This window comes from Ambystoma mexicanum, chromosome 2p (genome assembly GCF_040938575.1).
Source record: "Ambystoma mexicanum isolate Mex_15411 chromosome 2p, UKY_AmexF1_1, whole genome shotgun sequence".
NCBI lineage: Eukaryota > Metazoa > Chordata > Amphibia > Caudata > Ambystomatidae > Ambystoma > Ambystoma mexicanum.
The window spans coordinates 1,054,907,161-1,054,932,815 of NC_090923.1; the positions used below are offsets into that span (position 1 = coordinate 1,054,907,161).

The 25,655-nt window shown below is 44.6% G+C and overlaps 1 protein-coding gene across 2 annotated transcripts in view; it reads left to right on the forward strand.

Moving 5' to 3' along the window:
• The window catches only part of LOC138567098 (solute carrier family 22 member 20-like), a 376,503-nt gene extending 351,261 nt beyond the window's left edge, over positions 1 to 25,242 (forward strand). For both annotated transcript variants that reach the window (XM_069644968.1, XM_069644969.1), the window contains 3 exons: positions 23,834 to 23,942; positions 24,199 to 24,402; positions 24,727 to 25,242. In XM_069644968.1, coding sequence (XP_069501069.1) covers positions 23,834 to 23,942; positions 24,199 to 24,402; positions 24,727 to 24,811 — 398 coding nt within the window. In that variant the 3' untranslated portion in view covers positions 24,812 to 25,242. The remainder of the gene's footprint in view (positions 1 to 23,833; positions 23,943 to 24,198; positions 24,403 to 24,726) is intronic.
• The last annotated feature ends 413 nt before the right edge of the window (positions 25,243 to 25,655 follow it).

Genomic DNA, 25,655 nt, shown 5'->3' on the forward strand with positions numbered 1-25,655 from the left:
ACTGTTGTGCAATACTGTGCGTAGTGAGGCTGGCTGACATGGCGAAATGCATTGTCTTGACTTTGGGTGATGCCTTTGTGATAGATCTGCACATGTATGCCCTGTAAAGACATTTTGATGGCACTTTCGGTTTGGAAGGAGTGGAAGCATTGGGGAACGCTGTCTATGAGCGCAGTTTCGCTGACATGCATGCACTTTGCAAAGACCTGGACACTTTTGCTACTGCCGATGTCATCGTCATCCACTACGGCGGCATGCATATGGGTTACGTGTCTTGTTTAGGTTTGTTCCGTCGACTGAAGAGGTTGCTAAATGTAGTGAAGAGGCTTTTTCCCACTGCCAAGGTGTTTTTCTTATCCAGAACACCACAAAGAGTATGGGACAATGCTCCTGGATGTTGTTCCGAGCCAGAGGCAGGAAGGTGTCTCATCAACAGAAGCATGTATACTTTTTTGTCCGCTGGTGGGATGTTCTTCTGCAACAATGACCTCATTAGTTGTGGAAATGCAGAGTTTTTCCAAGCAAATGGCATTTCATTGTCACCCATTGGTAATGCTGTTTTGTTTGCCCACCTACAAGATTTACTGTAACAATGGCAGCACAAGAAAACACAAAATCAAATAAAACCAAAAAAAAGGTGTTTCTCTAGAAGCATCTAAAAAAAGGCTCTTTTCAGAGCCACTCCTTACAACAATCTCCCCCTACCCTGGTTGCAAGTTATTCCCCCACGCCCGCACGCAGCACGAAAACCACATCTGGGGATTTTGCGGATGGCGCCCATGGAATTGGGACTGTGGGGATTGTCCAATCAGGTGCTCAGAGTGGGCATCACAGGAAAGGGCAGCAATAGGAAAAAGGACTCATCCTGCTTCACTGGGGCATGGCCCTCGCGCTACTTGGGGAAGCGCACGTGCCACATTCTGCGCTTCTCACCATGCTGGCCAATGGAAATGGGACTGTGGGGATTGTCCAATCAGGTGCTCAGGGTGTACGACACAGGAAAGGGCGGCAATAGGAAGAAGGACTCCTCCTGCTTTACTGGTACACGGCTCTCGCAGTACTTGGGGAAGTGCACGTGCCACATTCTGCGCTTCTCACCATGCTGGCCAATGGAAATGGGACTGTGGGGATTTTCCAATCAGGTGCTCAGGGTGTGCATCGCACTAAAAGGCGGCAATAGTTTTTTCCATTACTTTGTGTAGTGAGGCTGACAGACATGGAAAGACGCACAGTTTTCTTAGTGGGTGATGGAATTTTTGTCCCTGTATGCCCTCCAAAAAGGCATTTGTGGCAATTTCGATTTAGACAGAGTGGAAGCTTTGTGGTGCAGTGTCGATGCATGCTGTTTCGGCCGTGTGCTTGCAGAATGTCGACACGTGGCCACTTCCGCAACTGTACATGGTGTGGTTGTGCACTACAGAGACTTGTTTTTGGGTTCCATGCCTTGTTCACGTGTGTAACGTCAACTGGAGAAGTTGATGAAAGCAGTGAAGTGCATTTTACCCACTGTCAAGATGATTTTCTCATGTATACCCCCAATAGTATGGCACTATTCCAATGAATGTTGTCATCAGCCAGAGGTCGGAAGGGGTCTTATCAACAGAAGCATGTGTGACTTCTTAAGTGGTACTTGGATATTCTCTAGTGAGAATGACAACATTGGTTCTCGATATATACACCTTTTCAAGGCAAATGGCATGTCTTTGTTGACGAGTGACAATGATATTTTGTTTTCCAAACTACAGGCTGCACTGAAGACCCTATTGTAAGAAAGTGAGCTGAACTACAAAACACAAAAATATCTATAAAAACCGAAAAAAGTTGTTTCTATGGAAGCACCTTTACAACAAAGAAGAGCCACCTCTACTAACAAAGTCCCCTACTCTGGGTGCAATTTATTCCCCCATTCCCGTGCACACACAGCACGACAAGTCCACAGACATCGCGAGACTTGCAAGGTTGCAGGTGTCACATATGCCCCTTTTGCAAATGGTAGCCATGGAAATCGACTTGTGGAGGCTGCGGGATTGCTCAATAATGTTTCTGGGTGTGATTTGTACACACAGACTTTGGTACATAGTGTATTTGTCGACAGAAATGCAGAAGGTGCGGTTATGGCTTTGTGTTTCAGGAGCCACAGCGTACGCTTTTTGGGGGAGTTCTGAATGCATTCATTGAAAGTGAATGGAAAACACTGTGCAGTGGTTGCCCATTTTGCATTGTATCATGTGGATTTGTACTGCTATGGAGTACCTACAATGACGTGACTTATTTTGGTTTATCTTTGTGAGACTTTGGTGACGCGTGATGAGCTCCACATTACTGTTCTTCATTGTGAAGGGAAAATTACACAACATGTTACACGACTTTCAGTGCCATTTGCGGTGAAGGAGGCACTTGCCCAGGTCATGCATCTGATTCCGATCTCCTGCATAATTGTTCATTGCATTACGTAGAGACAGATGTGCCTGCGTTATTTTTTATTTGCTCCTGCAATGCAGAAAGTGCGGTACATTGTGAAGAAGGCTATTTCTGCCCTTTTACGACATGTGCCAATGTCGTACTTCACAAATTGGGAACATGACGTTTCACAGTACAAAGAGTTTTTCCCACAAATAGCGTTTCTCTTACTATTGCTGCACTTCCGATTTATGCACACAGTATCCAAAATGCCTTGCTGTCCTTCTTAGCAGTACAGGAAGAATTTTTGTATTAGGTCTTGCACACTTAAACTCTTCAAAACGCAATGCAACATGTAAAAACACCTCTTTTTACAGTGAGCCCCTTCTACCTGATTCCACTACAGTGTTTTCTACAGTGCCACAGCTCCCTTTATTTAGCGCACATTCTGTGGAGCGTATACGGTGCACGGCACCCTGCATCCGTTCATTGGCAATTCCATTGGTGAACTCTGAAAGGAGCTTTCTTTACTTAACCTTTCTCCTTTTCCAGTTGATTGCCATTTTTTTGGTCTTGCAACACGCGACACAGAAGGAAATGAAGGCAAGGACCAGTACGGAAGGGGCAGAACCTACAGGGATAACATAGGGGACATGCACAGAGAGGTAAATGTTAGAAGGCCGTCACTTTAATAGGCGGCAGTCATTGTCATGCTCCCGGACCACCCTTCCCAAGCACTTCCAAGTAGCTTCCCTCTGTAGAGTAGCGCATCACAGTAGATGCACATTACAGTGCCCTTTGCCCGGTAAGGGTCTGTAGCACAGCATGTGCTCTGCAAGGATGTTGTAAAGATCCGCTGCCCTACAGCATTGTCCCTGTTGTTGGCCGCAGCAGATGTGGAGAATGCTGTACATGAAATTACCCTACTGGATTGTTGCAAGGGCGGTACCCTGCCCACTGGTCCCTTCTGCTTCGATTTCAGTTCTCGTCATATGCAGTAGGGCAATTCATGCTACGGCATTAGCTGTTGGACCAGCATTCACAGAGATCAATACATTCTGAAATACAAGAATGCTTACAACAACGGGAAATGCAGCTTCATTACATGGAGCAGGAAGATAATTATTCTGCGAGACCCATGTGGCTACACTACCTTTCTAACCACCACTGATATTCTTTGCGCACAGAGGAATCTGCTTTACATGCACTAGTATCTGAGTGCCCAAGCAGCACCACCTTTGCCATTTTGCAGACTCACTGCAAACTGTGACACCTGCAGTAAAATGTTACCTCCAACTCTACGACCCGCAGGCAACCCCTTGACACTTTCCATCACAGTGCTCTCTGCGCAGACGGTGTGTCTGTTTTACGGGTCATGGAAAGTGTTAGGGAGAATTCTCCAGAATGGCTAATTTTCCTTACCTACTGAATCCCTCAGCAGCTTTGCTGGATTTCTAGGATTTCTTTTTTTCACCTGGTAAGAGTGTGAGCCTTTTTTTCCCACTCTTTCATGGGTTCTGCTGTGTGTTTTACATTTTTATGTTCATAGACTATGGTGTCTCACCTACTCCATAGGCATCATCTTTTTACTGTGTGTCACAAAGCACCATTATTGCAGTGACACAGGGTTGTCTTTTTCAGACTTCCCACTTTAAACTCCATTTTCTGGGACTGACTACTGTCTCCCAGAACATGTAAAGTTGCCATTGACTTTATTAGTCTTTTTAAATTCACAGACCCAGTACAAACTATCTTCCATAGAGTACTGGAAAGGGTTAATAGTTATCCCTTTTTCTCTGTTTCTCATGGAACATTATTTCGTTCCCCTTTCTTTAAGATTTGGCTGGTGGCAGTGGTATCTACCATTTTCTTCCTACCGCAGACTATGAAAATAGTCTTGGTACTGTTTTAGCCTATGTTAGCAGCCTCGAACTTTAATCCGTTGGACCCCTTTTAATTTTATTTGGTTCCAGCTGTGTTTATTCGCCATTTCTTTTTGCAAAGGTCTTTCTCGTGTTTTACTCTGAGCGCCAAACCAGGTTTGGTTCCTTTGTTCGCCGTCCTTTGGCGGGTTTCTGCTCAGAAGCCCTTCTTAGGCACCTGTGTGTCTGGGTGGACAGGATGTGAGGGAGGGGCTTTAGGCCCCCTGCACAGGGACTCCTTGGAGACCCAAGTCGCACTCTTGTTTGATTGCCTAGGTGACTGTCCTGCGAGGACAGCCACCTTGCTGTGTTATTGACAGCCAGGCTGTGTGAATGGGGGAAAACTGCATAAAAAGCAGATTTCTGGGACTTGGAAGGCAGAGTCGCCAATGGATCGAAAGAACCAAAGAGAAGCTGAAGGAAGAAGACTACTGCAACTACTGAACCTCCCAGTGAAGCCCTGATGCGGGTCAGAATCTCCTAAACTTCGACGACAGAGAAGATCTGCAAGGAATCTTCTTCCCTTGAGCTGGTGGGACCAACCAGTTCGCCAAACACCAAGCAAGACCTCCCTCCCCTGGTCAAATTTGTTGTGCATCGCTGCAGTGAACCAGACAGCCAGGAAGAACAGACCCTGTTTGGGTTTAAAGGAGCGCACCTTTCATTCGTCACTTTGCTCTGCTGATGAATTCTTTCCTGGGCAGTGCAGGACCCTCCACTCTTCCTCCTTCTTGTCAGTCTGACAGTCGCTTCAGGAACCGTGAGCCTGCAGGACCTGCCAGGAACTTCTGCCTCAGCTACAGCATTCTTCTTCCACTAAGGTACTGTTCAAATCCGGTCGTTCGTTCCGTCCAACCGCGGTGAAAGTGTTTGAAATCTTTCGCTAATCTGAGGGCTTGTCCTTCTCTACTCTTTTAAGTAACTTTTCTTTCTTCCGACCAACTTCGCTTCGAACTCTTGGCAAAGGCTTAACCGCGAACTACTTCGAACTGTGTGATCCTCTGCAAAGACTCTGAACCATTAACATTGGCCCAGGCTTATTCATTTGAATCCTAGTTGTAGTAAGCCTTTTCTAGATTGCCCTGCCTACCTACTTGTTGGTGCTGCTTGATTTTGAATAACATTGTCTTTCTATCCCTTTTTAAATTACTGGAGTGCCATTTTGCTCACACTTCATTTTGAGCTTAACATGACCAGAATTGATTGGGTGTTGTGTAGTGTATTAAGATTGTGATTTTCTGCTGCTTTATATTAGTGAACTGTTTTATAACTGATGGTGTAAATAAATGTATATTCTTTTACTCAGAAACCTCGAGTCAGTGTTTGTTTGAACCATAGCAATTGCTGTCCTTTGTGTAACTTCTGATACTACTCACTTTACTCTTGAGATAAGTCTGGCTGCTCAGCCATCACTTCCACTTTACTGTGTAGAACAGGCTTGTACCAAAGGTGAATTTGTACTTGCACTTGTAGTCTTAATTGTGTGTGGTGTTCCCAAAGGGTACTGCATGTGATTCTGCCTAACAGAAAGGCTATCAGCAGATCAATCAAATTAATGCAGCATTTCTTTATGTTTGTTTATTTATTTATTATGTGCGCCAGACCCAAGGGTATCAGGTCGCAGGAGGTAGGAAGTCATAAAGTTTGATTACACAGGTTACAATGGTTACAGTAGTGTACAATGACATCTAGTCTAGCACACATAGGATATACAGGTAAATACAATAAAGTATAAAGTAGAGAATATACATACAATATACTATAGAAAAGGATACATGCCTGGTTATTTACAATTGTAGTCCTAGTCTGAGGGTTCAGTTATCATTCTCTAGGAGCCATTTGATCAAATTCTGCCTAAATTTGGTGAAGGTTTTGTCCATTCTGAGTGGAGTAGGTAATGAGTTCCACAGTTGGGCTGATTTGACTGGGAAGCCAGTGCCTCCAATGGTGAATAATTTGAAGCAGGGCACCTGAAGGCAGTTGGAGTTGGCCAGTCTTGTGTGTATGATTGAGGCTTTTCTAGAAATTCTTTCTATCAGAGAGCGTGGTGCCTTATTGTGTAGAAATTTATGGATAAGGGATGCTGTTTTTGGTCAGATTTTGTCATATGTGGATAGCCAATTATATTTCCTTCAAATTTCAGAAATGTGTTCTTTCCTTGTGATGCTGAGAGCAGCTCTAAGGGCATTATTTTGGAGTATCTGTATTTTATTGATAATGTATTTTTTAGCACCGATGTATAGGATGTTGCAGTAGGGGGAGGCATGTCCAGCGCGCATGGCGTGAGAATGGAAACCTGAGGAGCTCCTGTCCATGATCCTGCAACAGATGGCATTGAGGCGTTAAAACAATACGCACAGAAATAAGATTTGAATCCAGGAACAGAAGAACCCTTCTCCTATGCTTGACTTCATTGCCAGAAGAAATCGGAATCTGCAGCCAAGAAAATGGTGCATTTAAAAGTGCACCCCAGCAGCACCCAAGATGGCGGCGCTCGTCGCGGTATCGAACACTGCAGCAAGATGGTGCGCCTGAATAGAGAGCCGGCAGAGCCAGAGGGAAAGACTGCCACGCGAAACATCTTATGCACCTGCCACAGCAGTCCCCACCCGACGCCACAGCAGCCATCAACGGCGCCCCTAATGAGCTTACAGTGTCAGGCTCTGTAAGCCGAAGGCGGGACACCAGGGCCAGTGGCAGCCCCGGATCACCTGAAGGGAGCGGGCGCAGAGAGCGCAAAATGACACCAAGTGGGAGAGGGCCCTGCAGCAAACCCACAAACGGATCCTGCGGACGAGACCGAGCAGCACAGAGAGGCGGTGGAAGAATGTGGCCCCTTCCACCAACACTGCCGAGGACTAGGTGGTAGGAGAAGAAGTCCGAGACGGCGCAACCCTGACCCGGGGGAGAGAGGCTGCGACACATGGACCAGGCGACCAGGGTACAGTGAGTAGAACACCGCAAGGCGCCAAACCCACTACCCCCATTAACGGCCTGAACAATACCGTGGAGCGGGCCGCATAAACAGTTAATAAAGGGGGGAAAAGGAAGAGGATCAAAATGGAGGGGCTGGCCATAAACCTAGGTGAGCAGCGGCACATACAGAACGGCTTAGCAAGCTGCGTGCAAGTAGCAGAGTCACTGCGACACAGTGCCCATACAGCAGCAGCGAAGCATAGAACACAGACCCATAAGCGAGGCTCTGCCGCAGCTTGAGTACACCAATGGCACATAACGCACAGAGCCCAACAACAATTCTAGAATAGACAAGCAAGGAGAGCCCTAGATTGAGGGCCCAAGTGGGGCTACCGCTATACACCATCACAAAGCTGCCTGAAACCTATAGGAAGAGGGGAACCGACCGCAGCTCTAAACAGCGGCCACTGAAGGCGTCCACCCCACCCTGCGCCGGTTGCCGCCCATAGACTTTCCATGACACTGGACTCTGCCGAAAATCGCAGTGATCCTATAGCAGAGGATAGTATGCTCGGACTGAAGCCAAGCCACAAACAAATAAGTGAACTGAGCCTCATTGAGTGAACACACCAAGTGAGACAACAAGGGCGAAGTAACACTGAATGGATACAATAACGCAGGAAAGCACAACACCCTGCATGTTACTGGACGTATGCAAGACCTCCTGGACCAACACCCTAGTGACTGAACCACCAACCCATTCGCCCCAAACCCGGGAACAGAACACCCAGCATGACGGATGAAAACGAACAGATAGCTGACACAGAGCAGAACGAAGGGACCGAAAACAAAGCACACAATAAACTGAGACACTCCTGTGTAGACTCGGAGGTCGACGCAAGCAGGCGGAGCTCAGAAGTGCCAACTCAAATCGAAGTGGGCAAATACCTAACCAGGGTATACCACCTAGGCAACGCTACCCAATGCCGGCCACAGACACACCAAGCAGGCCACAGGGTAACAGCACGCAACCCACCACAATGGACTGGAAGCCCTGAGAAAGTAGATGTCCCCCCCTAAACATAAACCAAAATCAGCAACAATGGACTCCTATACTATGGTCAAACCCAAACACAACCAGTTCAAGACGCTGCTGCCACCTCAGAACTATTAGTCCCAGAAGCAGATCCCAGGGATACGCAAGTCCTGCAGGCCATTTCGGCACTTTGCACATTCATTGATGACAAGATAGGGGAAGTAAAGTCACACATGCAGCTAATGGGACAGGACGCCCGCAACCTGGCGGAAAGAGTGACAGCAACAGAGACAACACTACAAGGCAACGCCGAAGCCACACAAGACCTGAAAGCAAGAGTCCAAGAATTGGAAATGACAGTGGCGAGACTAGAGGCACGCTCTGAGGATGCAGAAGGACACACCCGTCGTAATAACATCCGCATACTGGGGATCCCGGAAGACATGGAGGGCCCAAACCCAACAGAATTCATAGAAACAATGCTACAACAAGAAATTGGAGCAGGAAAACTCACCCAGGGGTTCTCTGTAGAACGAGCCCATAGATCCCTGCAAAAGCGACCCCCACCAAGATCGTACCCACAACCAATAATAGCGAAAATCTTAAACTTTCGTGACAGAGAGACAATACTGCAATTCTCAAGGGAAGGTGGGGAGATCAGGAGAAATGATTCTGCAATAGTTATGTATCCAGATTGTACTCCTGCTGTGCAACGTGCAAGGAACTCCTTTGTACCAGTAAAAGCAAGGCTGCGGAAACCTAATCTTGAGTGCATGCTACTCTACCCAGCACGTCTGAAAGTTCTTTATAAGGGAAAAGCAATCTTCCTAGAGACTCCAGCTGCAGCAAACATGTGGCTTGAACATAATAACCTTGCAGACGACATGGAGGAAACAGCAAAGCGGCCAAGAGATAAATGGACGAGCAGCACTGCCCAAGGAGATTCCCACTGAAGCACAGAAGGGACCATTAGATTTAATTTAACGCCGCAACAAACAGATGAAATTACTGGACAGGAGCGCAAAGGTCCAAACAAGTGAATGACAGCGACCCACCCCACCAGAAAACGTGCAGGCCGAATGCCTACACAACGCCCATACCGAAAGGCCTGGAAGGGCCCAGAAGGCTCGGGAGCCCCGAGCGTTGTGAGTTGGAAGCAACTGCTGGGGGCAGTTCTTCGTTGTGTTATTTGTTTTTTTCATTCACCAGAATGAAGGTTACAAAAGTTGGTAAGTCTCCGAGTGGCAGAGTGAGGGGGGAAGGAGGGTGGGAGGAAGACAAAGATCTGTTGAGGCGGCACATGCAGTTGATGGGGAACATCAGTGGCTTGACTGCAACTGCAGACAAGTACTATGAGGGACGGGGGAACCTGGAACTCACTCTGAACGGCCATGGCAGTGCGAATAAAGATAATGACATGGAATGTGCGTGGCCTGGGCACTTACCTTCGCAGGAATAGAATTAAATCCTATCTACATAGGAGGGGAGTAGGGATAGCCCTACTGCAAGAGACGCACTGCACGGCAGAGTCTGAGGCCAAACTCAGGGAACAGTGGGGGGGTCAGGGATTAGGAACCTCCTACTCCAGATATGCAAGAGGTGTGTACACCTGGATCAACCCCCAACTCCCATTCCACCTAACTAAAGCAGAAAAGGACCCTGAGGGCAGATATGTGATAATATGGGGACGCATAGAACAAACAGAAGTATGCATAGTAAATTCATATTTCCCCAACAATAGCATCCCAGCCCATCTGAACACACTGTGCACTAAAATTATGCAATACAGGAACGGCTTTTTCATTTGGGAGGGAGACTTTAACTGTGTGCATAATCCGGAACTTGATAGGTACTCACCCCAAGGCCCATCGGCGGCCACAACAGCTCTAAACACCATGATGGAAGGGCTGGACATAGCAGACGCATGGCAAGAATTACACCCCGAGGAGCGAGGCTACTTATATTTCCCGTCCCCACATGGCCTCCACACAAGATTAGATTATGTCTTCATAAGCAGGGAACACCTACCCCAGATAGAAGGAGTGCAATATTTAGGGAGAACCATCTCTGATCATTTGCCACTTCTGGTGGAATGGAACCACATTGACCCCAGACCTCCCATCCCCATGTGGAGAATGCCTGTAGATGCTTTGAAGGATCAGGCATTCAAAGATGATCTACAAATCACCATTGACAATTTCGTAGAAGAAAACACAGGAAATGTAGAACACATAAGCACAATGTGGGATGCCTTAAAAATAGTAATACAAGGGGAAATCATAGCAAAAGCGGGAGGCATCAGGAAACTACTGCGAAAGGAATTAGACCAACAGGAATGGGAAATCGAGAGACTGGAATCCACCCCTACAGACACCCCACAGAAAGAAGAAGAACTCAGAACACAGAGAGAGGACTGCACAAAAGCATGGAGCAGATTGGCCAAATTTGACTATGCCACTAGAACAAACAGAACACACTCAGAAGCAGATAAACCGGCTGACTACTGACCTGGCTCTGCAAAAAGGAACACCCTAGGCACACAACCACTGCATTGCAACACGAAGGTGGTGATCTGCACCAGACCCAGCAGAGCCTAAATGACACCTTCAAGCACTTTTACGTTCAATTATACTCTCACAAAGACCGAGTACCCCAAGATCAAATAGCAGACACGCTAGAAGAAATAGGATTGGCCAGACTATCCCCCGAACAATCCGCAAACACTAGACACAGACATCACAACTGAGGACATAGCAGAAGCAATCAAATCCCTGGCCACCTGCAAAGCTCCAGGCAATGATGGGCTACCCTCAGAGTTTTACAAGGCATACGAATCATCTCTGACACCCCTGCTTCATGAGGTCTTCCAAGAGTCGTATGAACAAGGGGTCCTACCTGAGAGCATGAGAGAGACCCTTGTCGCCCCAGTGCTCAAGCCAAATAAATCAGCAGGTAGGTGCGAATCCTACCGCCCACTTGCTATGCTCAACTACGATGTGAAAATATTAACCACAATCCTAGCGAAAAGGCTGTCCATAATAATAGGAGACATCGTACACATGGACCAGAGTGTTTTTGTGCCAGGTCGCAACACGACTATGAACTTGCGTAGGCTACAACACATAATAGCCCAAACTTACACAAATGGGGAATCATATGCACTATTATCCCTAGATGCCATCAAGGCATTCGACTCCATATATTGGGAGTGGTTGGTGGCTGTCCTTGAAAGATTCGGCTTTGGCTCGGGGTTCATTAGATGGATCAAAATACTCTACAACAAACCGAGAGCACGGCTGAAATCTGGGAAATATGTGTCAGAGGCATGGGACATATGCAGGGAGACCAGGCAGGGCTGTCCACTTTCCCCCATGCTTTACATACTGGGTTTGGAGCCCATCATTATTTACTTTAGGAAACAATTCTTCGATGCAGGAATACGACTAGGAGGAGTGGGCCACATCATCTCACTCTATGCAGATGATGTACTACTGCATGTCAAAAACCCACATCTCAATGTACCGACAATGTTAGAAGTCCTTGACAATTACACTAGGGTCTCGGGCATACAATTTAGCAATACAAAATCCTGCCTGTTCCTCCTGGCAGGGCTGAAAGACAAAATGATAGAAGAACTCCCCTCGGTGGGTATACAATGGCGGACCACCTCATTCCGATACCTCGGGGTCCAGATAATGCACACCCCCGAACTAATGCATGAACACAACACAGGGGCAGCATTACCCGCACTGGGCAAATCAATGGGATTCTGAGCAAAACTACCCCTATCAATGATGGGCAGAGCCTCAATAATCAAAATGATAGTCCTCCCTAGATTCTTATATGAATTTCAAAACGTACACCACTACATTACGAAACCCTTCTTCCGACTACTTGAAACAATAATCCGAGAATTCCTATGGGGAAAGGGCAGACACAGGGTGGCACTATCCACATTAGTCCTACCGTACAAACAGGGTGGAATCCAACTACCAAGCCTAGAGAAAAACTATCTGGCCGCCCAACTGAGCTTTGTAACTAAGTGGTTAGCAGACAAAACCACATCTGAGACAACCCTGCTACAAACCACGATCTCCCCAATACAATTGAAGGAGCTTATTTGGGTGCCCCAAAGCCTGATGAGAAATGCACCCTTCTTAGCCAACCTAGGAAGGAAAATATGGCACAGGACTAACACGTTTATGCACTCAGAACACCCATACTCCCCAGAAGTGCCAATGATCTCGGATCTAGGCAAATCAGACACTGACCTGAAGAACATCAGGCTCTGGGAAAGAAAAGGGGTCTACACCTGGGGTGACTTATATGCCGAAGGAACCTTCCGGGAGTTCGCATAACTACAGGCAGAAGATGATATCCACACTGGCCAATACCTATGGCATCAAAAGATTCGCAAAATAGCACAAACTAAATGGGAAACCTGGCCAGAGGAACGTGACGCAGACCCCCTCACGACATTGCTATATAACTTGGGGGAGGGATGGAGACCAGTGTCTCAAATATACAGCCACCTAAGCCATACTCCCAACCCCCGAAGTGCTGACCTGAAAACCAGGTGGGAGGCAGACATGGGACAGGAAATGACAGACAAGGAATGGGACAGAGCACTAACATTTCCCAAAGAAGTATCTAGAAACCATAGATTCCGATTGATACAGTTGAACGTGTTACACCGCACATACCTAACCCCATGTAAAATGGCGAAATTCAGCAAACAAACGCAGTCCCATTGTATCTGCTGCGGGGCGGATAAGGCAAATCTAGTCCACATGCTATGGGAATGTGACAAGACACAGACTCTTTAGGCCAGAATAAGGCAGGCATGCGAAAAGGCGAGCATGACCAGATATGAGTGGACACCTGCCGAATGTCTTCTGGGAATTTATGCCAGGCCAGCGAAACTCAAGCATGTAGTGAGACTAATGGACATAACGTGCATATTAGCTAAAAGAACTATCGCAATGTCTTGGAAAAAGCCTGCAGGACCAAAGAACAAGGTATGGCATAAAGAGCTAGAAAGGTGGGTGAGTGCTGAAACAAAGGCCTGGGAAAACAGTGTAGCTAGATTCACTGAAGACTCAAGTATGGCACTAGAAGCATGGAAAGACATCATAAGAAAATTGTTTCACCCCTCAGATCATAAACCCCCATGAACAAATCAACCTAGACAACCCTGAGTTATACCGATAGCAATGACACCAGGCGAGAGATGTGCACAAACTCAGATGGACCCCAAACACCCCCCCTCGCTAGAATCTGGTGAATTAATTTGCAAGGACAGAATATGGAGACAGTTAATGTTAACTTTGTTTGAAATGTTAATGTTTAATGTGTTACTGTGTAATAACAGGAAAACTGATAACCTGGCAATTAGAGGTACACCTATATGATGAGTAATTGTTGTAAAGTAACAAAATGCCAATAAACAAATTTACAAATAAATAGGATGTTGCAGTAATCGAGTTTGGATAAAATAAGAGCTCTAGCTAGGATTATGCAACTGCTGGGTGAGAGGAATTGTTTGCCAGCTCTGATTAATTTGAATGTGTATGCTGTAGATGAGGCTAGAGTATTTACTTGTTTACTGAATGTTAAGGTTGAGCCTAAGTAAAAACCTAAAGTTTTTACTTCTTTTGCAACCTTAATAGAGTTCCCATCGATGAGAAAGGATGAGTAATCAGGGCCAAGTCTAGTAAAATGAGATGCAGTGCCCAGGATGATGAGGTCTGTTTTGTAATCGTTCAGGCAGAGGCCGTGGGTAGCCATCCATGCCTGAACGATACTGTAAATTCCATTCACCAAAAAAGGGCTTGGTGAATATATTGTACAGAGTTGGAGAAACACATGATCCTTGGGGCACCCCGCAAGTAATGGGAATAGGGTCCGCAGCTGCCGATGGCGAGAAGACCCTCATAGTTCTGTCACTGAGGAATGATTGTATCCATACTATGGCCTACCTGGAGAAATGGACTGCTGAGTCCAGGTGGCTGCATAAGACTTTGTGGTCCACTAAGTCAAATGCAGCCGAGAGGTCGAGGAAGAGGAGTAGTGGTAATTTTCCATTGTTTCTTAATTTATCTATTTCAGCTTTAAGATCGATTAGTGCTGTTTCTGTGCCATGTAGTGGCCGGAAACCAGATTGGCGAGAGCCTAGGAGTTGGTTAAGTTCTAGGAATTTCTGAATTTGGATATGTGCTACCTTGTCTAAAATTTTCAAAAGGAATGGCACTGTAGTGATGGTCCTGTAGTTAGATGCAATGGGAGGATCTAACGTTTGTTTCTTAAGGAGTGGGAGTACCCAGGATTCTTTAAGGTTGCAGGGAATTGTGCAGGTTCTGAAGGAGGCATTGATGAGTTTAGTAATGAAAGGTGCTAGATCTCTAGCAGCGTCTTTAATTAGTTGTGCTGGGCATTGGTCACCCTTACAATTTGATGGTTTGAGATTCAGTATAACTTTTTCAACCTCTATAATGGAGACTTTGGAGAAGTTAAATTGGGTGCAGTGTTTAGTCTTAGGTTAGAGGTATTTTGTTAGAGGGTTTCGTTGATGTTAGTGATGCTTTCTTTTGGGCTATTTTATTCTGAAGGTTATAGACTTTGTTGACTAGAGCATACTCAATGTCAGAGCACCATATTTTGTCTTTGACACAGTTGTCTTTTGTTAAGATAGGGGTTTCTAATTCTTTTAAAATAGTAAAGAGCTCCTTCATACTAGAATTAGCTTGCGTAATTCTTTTGTTGTAAGTTTCTTGGTTAGCCAAAAGGATGTCCTTCTTGTATTGGGATGAAATATTGATTAAGTTTGATTTATTTTCTGCGGTAGGATGTAGTTTCCAGACGGTTTCGTACTTTCTTTTGTCTAATCTTAAATTTTTCAGATAGGGAGTAAACCAATTGTTAAGGTGACTTTTAGGTTTGCTGTTTCTTAGTTTTAATGGGGCGATGTTGTCAAGAGTTGTGCTCATAACTTTTTTATATTCTGCGACTAATAAGCTAGGATCTGTACTGTCAGGTAGTGAATTGAGAATTGGCAGGATATATGGGAGGAGTTTGTCTGCTGTGATATTTTTCTTGTTTCTAGTTAATGTAGGAGGGGCAGGAGTTCACTGCAAAGTGAGTCTTTTAGTTGCCAGTGTGAAAGATATCAGGTCATGGTCCGTCCAGATTTGGGAGGAGATGGCAGTGATAGCGACATTACAGTTGTGATCTGCAACCCAGTCAAGAATTCCCCCTTTATTATGGGTAGGTGCATTCACTCTCTATGTGAAGCCAAGTTCTGACAGGATATTGGCTACAGCAGTGGCCTGTTGGTCATTAGTGTCGTTAAATCCCAAGTTGAAGTCTCCTAGCAATAGGGTTTGTGATGTATCCTTTAAATTCTCTGATAGAACAGTGTAGAGGTCTTCGTTAAAGGTATTGATAGGGCCAGGGTGTCTGTATATGAGATGGATGTTCAAAGTTTGAGAGTTGGCAGTTGGTATTTTAATTGACATAGATTCACATGATTTGATATTGGGCGAGGAAGTTATTCTCATGGAGAGGTTAGATTTGGCAACGATAGCTAATCCACCACCTCGAGCTTCGCATCTATCAGCTCTGAGGATAGTATAGTCATCTGGTACTGCTAGGGTCAGCGCAGGGCCTGCTGCCTCGTGTAACAATGATTCTGTAATAGCGATGAAGTTCAGGTCTTCTGCTAGGATAACTTCAGCTATTTCTGTTGCATGAGCGACTAAGGATCTTGCATTTTTTAGGGCTCCTTTAAGGTTAGGTGGGGGCTTATCTAGAGGAGGAGGTGAGGGGATGCTAGATGGGGTATAGGTCTTTTTGGTCCTAGGTCTTTTTGAGTGGGACTTGGTGTTAAAAATGGGGTTAGTCTTTGATAGAGTATGTGAGATACTCTAGTTCTGTGGTGGTCTGGGATGACCTCGTATCTGGTAGGTAGTTCAAATATTTTAGGCAGCCGTGGCCGGAGTCTAGAATTTCTGTACGCAATGTTGCATGGGGTCATTTGGAGGGGTGAGCCCATGGGTAGGCTGGACGTATCTGTTGGTCGTTTAGAGGTCAAGGTATGGATGTCTACTGTGTCTACTGTATTAGTAGAGATAAACATAATAGGGAGTACCATTAGGCTAAGTAGGGCGCCTAAGTGTACTAGGTTTGGCATATGGTACATAGGGTATTGGCAGAACGTACAATGTAGCGATAAAACAGATCAACCAGTATGGCAGTAGCATTGCAGTTCGCACGGAGTGCAGTTGGTCATTGTAGGAGAGTATACAACGATGCTGACTAGTAGGCTGATCCAGTAAAGGCAAATATAGTAAACTATTAGGTAATAGACATGAAGTCTCCATATGCATACAGTTGGGCTATATAGGTTAGTCTAATGGTAACATACATAAGAGAAATCATTCAGTAAAATCCACATAGGACAATAGCTATAAGCTTCATACCAAGCATTGGGTCACTGCGAGCTAATCCAAGTATCCAAGGCAGTTACACTTCTTAGGCAAGACTGCTAAACATAGGCTAGTATACAATTGTTATTTGGAAGGTTTGTTTGTGAATTTTACGCATGACACCAAATGAATAACGCGTGATCAACACAGGCGAGATTTTACACAATGTACCATATGAATAATGAATAAGCAACACAGGCAGGATTTTCTGCATCAATACCATGCAAGAAAAGCGTTTGGGCAACAAAGGCAGGATTCTTTGTGTTAGATGTGCTGCATTTAACTATAGTGGGTTAAAGAGGTAGGCTTGCGTACTATGAATAGTCTCTGACCGTGCATGGCATGTGCCTGGGTAGAGAATGCCAATTCGGACAGTCCTAGTTGGCTGCAAGTAGCGTTTAGTGATAGTTTATGAATATATGTGGTATGAAGTACACGTTACGAGCATAAGAACATCAAGATTTGACAAGCACATTTGATCAAAAGAGGGTTATGCATAAGGGCAGAGCGGTGCTAATCCTAATGGGTTGAGAAAGTTACAAGCAGGCAGCTAGTAGGTAGTGAGCAGCGCAATGCACGGGAGGACTCATGCCGTCCGAGGACATGTGCGGGAGGCGCAGGCAGTCTGTGGTGCTCAGGCAGTGATACTAAGAACTAGGCACATCATGGCATTGGTAGCAGGGAATGAAGGTAAGTACTGTACAATTTTTGAGATAGTGGGTGGTGAAAACGTAATGGAAGGTTTGCAACATATGTTTGAGTGTGAAGATCTGGTATGATACAGAGTCCAGTAGGCTGAGAGGTTCTGGATACTTCAGGGGGACATACTGGGGCCTGGCCGTAGCGTCCCGGGCAAACAGGGGTGGAACAGGGCCTTTTTCTTCAGGCCTTTTAACTCGCCCACCGTTTACTGCAGGTTGCTGTTCCTTGTTTTCCAGTGGGCCTCATACAGCCGGGCATGCTGGAGCCATATATTGGTAGGTTTGCACAGTAACTCACGTAGTTGCCAGGCCTACTTCAAATGCGGTAGCCTACTGTATGAATCCGTAGGGCTTGCGACAGGGGCAGTGTTACCAGCACACAGAAGATTCCCTATGCATTGCCATAGCTGTGCAATGGACAGACATGCGCTCCCACACCTAATTAAAAGTGCATTAGAAGATGCGGCCATGCAACCAGTACTGGAGTCCTATGGATACCTGCATTGTGATCGCACATACGCCCGCCAGGTGCAGTCTCCCTAGGAAACCGCCATATTGCTTACCTGCAGTAATCTCAGACAGTAATGTGCAGCACAGACTCACCATGCATTGTTACCACAAAAAGAGAAACCACTCACACTCACCAACACTTCACATGTACACCTTCAATTTCTAAGATACACCGACACTAGTAGGAAAGGGAAGGGGTAGCACAAGTGGATACATACACCCGGGAATTTGGGCTTTTAGTCATGAGGGCAGCCAAGGATTTTGTGACAAAACGCTGTTAATGGGACGTTATGGTTCAGTTGCGGTACCAAAAATCGATCAGCTTTACACACAACACTATTCTAAAGCAATGTTCTGGTTACAGTGCCCTACTAAAAACATATGAAATTCACTAACAAAAAACATTGTTAGAAGGACGTTATGGTTAAGTGGCGCAATTAAAAACCTATCACCTTTACTGAAAACACTGTGCTAAAGCAATGTTCCGGTTACAGTGCTCTACTACAAAACCTATGAAATTCCCTACGAAAAAACATTGTTAAAGGGATGTTATGGTTAAGTTGGGCTACTAAAAACCTATCCCCTTTACTGAAAAAACTATGCTAAAGGAAGGTTCTGGTTACAGTGCCCTACTAAAAACCTATCAAATGCAGTGAAAATACTTGGGTAAATGGACGGTATTGTTCAGTTACCCTAAGAACAACCTGCGAAACTCAGTGCAAAAACTTTTGCTACAGATACGTAACAGTTACTTTGCACTAACAACACCCTATCCACACTATGGTTACAAGTTAAACCGAAAACCCCCAGAAATATGCCAGTTATGCTAAGCTAAGCAACCATAACTCACGCCACCACTGTGCACTGCCAAGACTAACACCCATAACATGAAAAGCCTCCACAAGGGATTGTCAATATAATGTTGGCAGAAAACTATCAGAGGTCATTGAGAGAACTATCATGCTTTACATAATTCATTACACAATCCATTGCTATAAACACCATTGCAGTACAGAGTTCTTTCCAGGATAAGAAGCAACTCACGAAGAAACGTAGGCATTGTCCACAACATGCACCATAGAGGTGCAATATTCAAAATTTTGTCATGTTGGATAGTAAAATGATGAATGAGTTTGTTTCCGAGTTTTGTGTACTGTAAACATGTGATAAGTAGCTAACAATGCCTCACTTACTACATAATTGTACTACTACACACAAAACATAAACAGACCACAACCCATACAAATATGAGCACACGGGAAAGTAAAGTAAGCAAAAAAACAGCACTATTACCAGAAAGTGATCACAGCCTAACTGATTATCTTCATGCATAGAAATAATTGTTGTGTTTCATGCTTGCTTCTTCCCCTATGTATATGTATCAAATGATGTGACTGAACCGTAAGGAAAGTAGTGCAAGACCATATGAGAAGGGAAAGCTCCACAATATAGTACCTTTTGACTGTTTAGTTGCTGACTGTCAGTGAAGAAAACCACCTGGCCTAGATATGTCAGTGAACAAAAGAAGAAGGCGTCAGACATGTGATGTCATCAGTGATGTCATCAATGACATTTGTGATCTCATCTTTCATGTCATGGCTGTTAGTCTTAGCAGTGCACAGTGGTGGTGTGAGTTATGGTTGCTTAGCTTACCATAACTGGCGAATTTCTGGGGGTTTTCGGTTTTACTTGTAACCATAGTGTGGATAGGGTGTTGTTAGTGCAAAGTAACTGTAACATCCCTGTAGCAAATATTTTTGCACTGAGTTTGGTAGGTTGTTCTTAGGGTAACTGAAGCATAACGTCCATTTGCCAAAGTTTTTTCACTGCATTTGATAGGTTCTTAGTAGGACAGTGTAACCAGAACCTTCCTTTAGCATCGTTTTTTGAGTAAAGGGGATACGTTTTTAGTAGTGCAACTTAACCATAACGACCCTTTAACAATGTTTTTGGTAGTGTGTGTGTGTATATATGTATATATATATTCAGTGAAAACAATGTGTCAAAGGGGCATTATGGATAAGTTGCACTAATAAAAACATATGAAATTCAGTGAAAAAACATTGTTAAAGGTTACAAATAAAACTGAAAAAACCCAGAAATTAGCCACTTATGGTAAACTAAGCAACCACAACTCACGCCACCACTGTGCACTGCTAAGACTAACACCCTGGACATCAAAGATGACATCATAAATGTCATTGATGACATCACTGATGACATCACATACCTAGGCCACTTGTTTTTGTTCACTGACGTATCTAGGCCAGGTGTTTTTGTTCACTGACAGTCAGAATATGAAAATTCAAAAGGTGCTATACATCTAGAAATTAATCTTGTTGTTTGTAGTTAAAGTACTTTCCTTAGGGTTTTGTTTCAGCTCATTGTGCACATAAATGGAGCAATAAGCAGGCCTCAAACACACAATTCACTTGTATACATGAAGATGAACTTCAATGTTACTGAAATTTTCTGGTGATGTTGTTTCTTTCTTCCTTTCTTTAGTTTCCCTGTATGTGCCTCTGAGTTGTATACATTGTGGGTCTTCATATGTATTGTGTGTACTAACACAAGTGTGTAGTAAGTCTTGAATTGTTAGCTATTTATTTCTTGTTTAACATTTCTCAAAACTCTGACAGGCTATAATTCATTATTTTACTATTCAAAATTACTAGATTAAAAATATTGTACTTCTATGGTGCATGCTGCAGCCATTGCCTATGTGTATATTTTATTAGGTTCCTGTATTAACAACAACACTCCCATATAATGTTTTGTTTAGATGAGTACATTCTTTAATACAGTAGGTAGTTCATGATAGGTCGCCTGATCACCCCTGACATCTTGTTACCAACATTATAAACATAACCCTTGTAGGGACTTTGCATCAAAATGTATTTCATATGTGATGTCATCAGTGATGTCATGAATGACATTTTTGATGTCATCTTTTATGTCTTCGGTGTTAGTTTTAGCAGTGCACAGTGGTGGTGCGAGTTATGGTTGCTTGCCTTACCACAACTGGCAAATTCTGGGGGGTTTCGGTTTTACTTGTAACCATAACGTCACTTTAACAAAGCTTTTTCACTGAATTTCATAGGTTTATATTGGTGCAATTTAAGCGTAACATCGCTTTAACAAAGTTTTTTCACTGAATTTCATAGGTTTTCATTAGTGCAACTTAACCATAACATCCCTTTAATACATTTTTCTCTGTGAATTTCATAGGTTTTTTTTGAGTGAAAATGTTTCATGATGTTACATCGCTGTATATAAGTTATCAATAATTCCTCTTTTAATATATGAAATAACTGTAAACCTCCTTTAACAAACACATTTTTTGCAACGCATTCTGATGTGTGTCATCAGCAGCTTATGCTGGGGATGCAAGTCATGGTTGAATTGCCTAGGTCATGAGGCTCGACCATGACCCCAGCCCCACCAAACCACCCTTGTTATCCACGGCACCCACCCTGCATCCTGGTTCAGTGTCCACTATACCCTCATATTGTGACCAATGCCTAGTGGTCATGGTTTGCAGCCATGGCCAGTCTCCACAATCCATGGGGCATGGGCTTCGGGGTGTCCAGTCAATTCGTCGAAAAAAAACTGGTTGACTGCAATTTGGTCGACGCAATTTGGTCGAAAACCAAATGGTCGAATTTTTTTTTTATTTATATATTTATTTTTCGGGTTTTCGTTTAGTTAAAAAAGGGGTTTTTAGTGAAAAAAAGGGGTTTGTGGGGGACCCCCTAAAAAAAATTTAAAAAAGGGTTAAAATAAAAAAAAAAAAATTTCGACCATTTGGTTTTCGACCAAATTGGTTCGACCATTTGTCTGGTCGACCAATTTTTTTCGACCAAATGTCTGGCAACCGGCTTCGGCCATGCCGCATTTTCCAATACGTAAATCAGAGTAGACTTTTATCCTTGCAGAGGGCCAGGCCCACTGCCCAGGCAGCAGAGCTATATCAATATTTTTTGTACTTACTTTTTGACACTTTCAGAAAAGTTAAACACAAGACAGATTTGCAAAAGCATGCTTTCAGGTCCTTGCTGATGCTCCTTGCACAGGTTTGTTTAGTCCAGTCCAGCACTTCAGACTGGAGCTGCAAGCAGAATATTTTTTTCCCATTCAAACCTAGGGCTTCAGTCCTGCTGCACGCCCCAATAAGCACATCAGTGTGCACACTTGTCCTTGCTCAGTTTCAGGCCGATTTCCTATACACCAAAGTTATTTGACATTTTTTTGTACTCACATTTTGCCACCGTAATAAAATAAAACACAGGACAGATTTGCAAAACCATGCTTTGAGGTCCTTGCTGTTTCTCCTCGCAATTGTTTGCTGAAATCCTGTCCAGCATATGATTCTTATGTATTGTATGCCTCAAAGTTTTCAAACCCAACAGAAAATAAAGGATCCCAGGACCCATAACTGTGCCGATACAGGCGAGTAACTTGGATTGCCCCTTATTGGAGCACTCCTGGAACGCTGACCTGCAACATTGCCCTGTCGAACTGTGAACGACCTACGAATCTGGAATAGTGTCTGATTTTTGGTGCTCGTTGGGTTGTGGGCAGTTTCTTCTTTATATACAAAGATCTACTATGTGAGTTCACACATATTCATGTAATCTCTCTCAATATACACGTTAAAAGTTCTCATCACAATTTAATCGTGTGTTTTGCCATTTGCCTTCATCCTGTGTTTTATTCATCGTCTCTGTCAGTCCATGAATGCCTGTTTATCCTTCTTTGGCTATAGTACTTCATATTTTCTTTTCATTTTAGATGTATGCAAATCTATTTGTCTATAATTTCATTTTTGGATTGTATTGAACTGTGTTATATATGTATTAAGGATTTATCAGCTCTAACAAGAGCTTTTTTTCAGCTTAGCAAAGTAGCAAGCTTACCAAACAGCTGGGTGACTTAAAGAAGTCACGATTCGACTTGCTAGACACCTTATTGTATTTTATTTATTGAACATTAAGGCACACTATACAGCAAAAAGGTGTTTCCAGGTGCCACAAGACAATGTGGGGGGGGAGGGGACAGGGGAAATGAACAAAAAATAACAGTTCTACTAGGCCCTGTGACATTCGGATTGTGCAAGTGAAATAACAAGAAGTGCAGAGGGAGTGGGGGGCAGTGGTGGGTGGAACGGGGTGAGGGTTACATAGACAGTGAGGGGAAGGGGCATAAAGGCACTGTGGGAAGGGCCCAAGGGCTGGACAAGTACTGGGGGAGGGGGGCCCAGGGAGGGCAATTGACAGGGGATGCTGGGGGTTGATCACTGGCTAAGAGCGAGGAAGGGGGGGTGGACCAGACAGAGGGGGATGCCCAGTCCACTAGGAGGGCAAATGCAGATGGAGGACCACCATCCAAGTGCAAGAACAGGGGTCGACCAGACATGGGAGGGGCGCAAACCCACCAGGCAAGTCCAGGAAGGGTGTCCAGAAGGGTGGTGCTGGTTCGGTGGTATAGACCGCCCAAAAGGGGCCTGGAGCTCTGTATGGATCATGAGGGAACCAGGACACCAGTCGCTGCAGCAGGGAGGGAATTAGCAAAGGAAGGCAAGAGGGAAAAGGACTGGTGTGGGGGCGACCTGGTGCTCTGTAAGGCTCATGAGAGACCAGGCCACCATTCATAAAGGAACCTTGAACCAGGGCTGGTGTCTGCAGGAAGGGAGCTTCAAGGCCCCTCATGGTGCAATGTTCTTAGAGACTGTTGAGATTTTTCTCATAGGCTATGATCATTACTGGCATATTTAAGTTAATTGATGGGGTCCACAGGTACAATTATTCCTATTATTAGAACTCATTACCAATAGTTACTGTTCTCTTTTTCTTCTACCATCCCAAGAGATACAAATCCTACGAACAGTTCTGGCTACGATTGGAAAAGGCTGCCTTGCTGCTGCTTTCACCTGCATCGGTTTGTTCTCCAGTGAGCTCTACCCTACAGTGATCAGGTAGGCAGCTTGGCAGGCTATTTTGTTTTAAATTACATTGGAAGTCGCAAATAAGAGCTATCCTGGAACAGTTGTCTCTTTTCATGTGTTAGCTCAATTAGATGGCTCGACCAAGCTAGGGAAGAAGCGGAGCCACTTTGCTGGCGAGTTGTATCGAGTGAGGCGCACATTTCTTTACATGGGAGGGTCAGGGGAAAGTGAGGAACTCTCATGTCTCTGTAACACACCAACACTTTTGGTCCATTCTCAATTCCAGGCAGACCGGGCTGGGATTCCTCTCAATGAATGCCCGAGTGGGGGCAATTGTGGCACCGGTGATACAAATGTTAAGCAACTACTCTTCATTCCTGCCTGCCATGATCTATGGTGGTGCTGCTATTCTAGCGGGTCTTGTTGTTTGCACACTGATGGAGACACGCAACATAGCCCTCGTGGACACAGTGGAGCAAGTTGAGCGCAGGTGGGATCCTCCACTTTAGCTAATTCTTTTTTTTGCATTTTGTTTTAATGAAACATTTTCTCTCTTTATCCCATTGTTTTAGGCCACGCCTTATGTTATTATTATAGATATGCTTTTATAGATTGTTCACATTTTACTCAGAAGGCTGAACATGCACATTCATAGCCGGCTGCTAAGGTTGCCTATCCGGCACCTTGCGGGACTCACTGTATTATTCTGCATGGGGTGAATGAAAAACAGCCCAATGTATATACATTGAAACATAAATATTGGCTTGCTACTTCAGAAAGTAAACATTTCCTCTTTCACTTTTTCTCTCACTAGATCGAGAAGAACGCCTTTGCGGGAGGAAAAAGAGGAGCTCCCTCTGACAGGGAAGGCGAATGACATTTTTCCCAAAGCCACCTAGAATGCATCCTGGAGTTGGCCAATCGCCCAGAAATTGGATCTCAGCAGTGATACCGCATGGTCAACTCTATTTCATTCCATCATCTCCTTGTGTCCTTCTTACCCCTCTCTCCTTGCCTGGGATCCCTTGAGGTTGTCTTGTCTTCCTCGCGGACCTGTGTGCCATCACAGATGTCACAAAGCCATAACTAAGTCATAATCGCTCATTGTAAACAGCTGCCAGAGGTCCAATTTGGTGTTCCCAAGATTAAAATGTTGCTTTTTGAGTAAGGGAAGTTATAATGTGCACTTCATACCACCCATAATTACTACTAGAAAAAGCAAGACCAATTGAGTGTTAAACCCTAAACCAGGATGGTACCCACCTCTGTTCGCCTGTGGACTACCATGAACTTTTGCAACTGAGCCATTCTGAATAAACTGAAATATTCACAGAAATCAGTTTCCTTTGTGACAGTTACTTGAGCCCACTAACCCCCTGACCCTGGGACATCAGCACCCTGTATTATATTTTTGTCCCCTAGAGCCTAACTCGGTTTCTCACTGGCACTCAACAATCAGTGAGCATTTGGCTTCAAATCTTTCAATGTGAAGGCACTAAGACTAGCACACAGTCTACAGAAGAAAATAACAAGGGGAGAGAGGGAATGTAGTCAGAGAGAGGTGCGTGTGTAGTGAAACAGTGGGGAAATTAAAAAGGTGCAGAGAGAGAGAGTAGGTTAAGTGTAGTTTAAGTGTAACTGAAAGAGGGTTGGGAAAAAGGGGTAGGGAGTGTTGAAAGGAAAGTCATGTTCCCCATGCAACATATGCAGAACAAAGAGCAAAAGAAGGCAGGCCGAATTGAG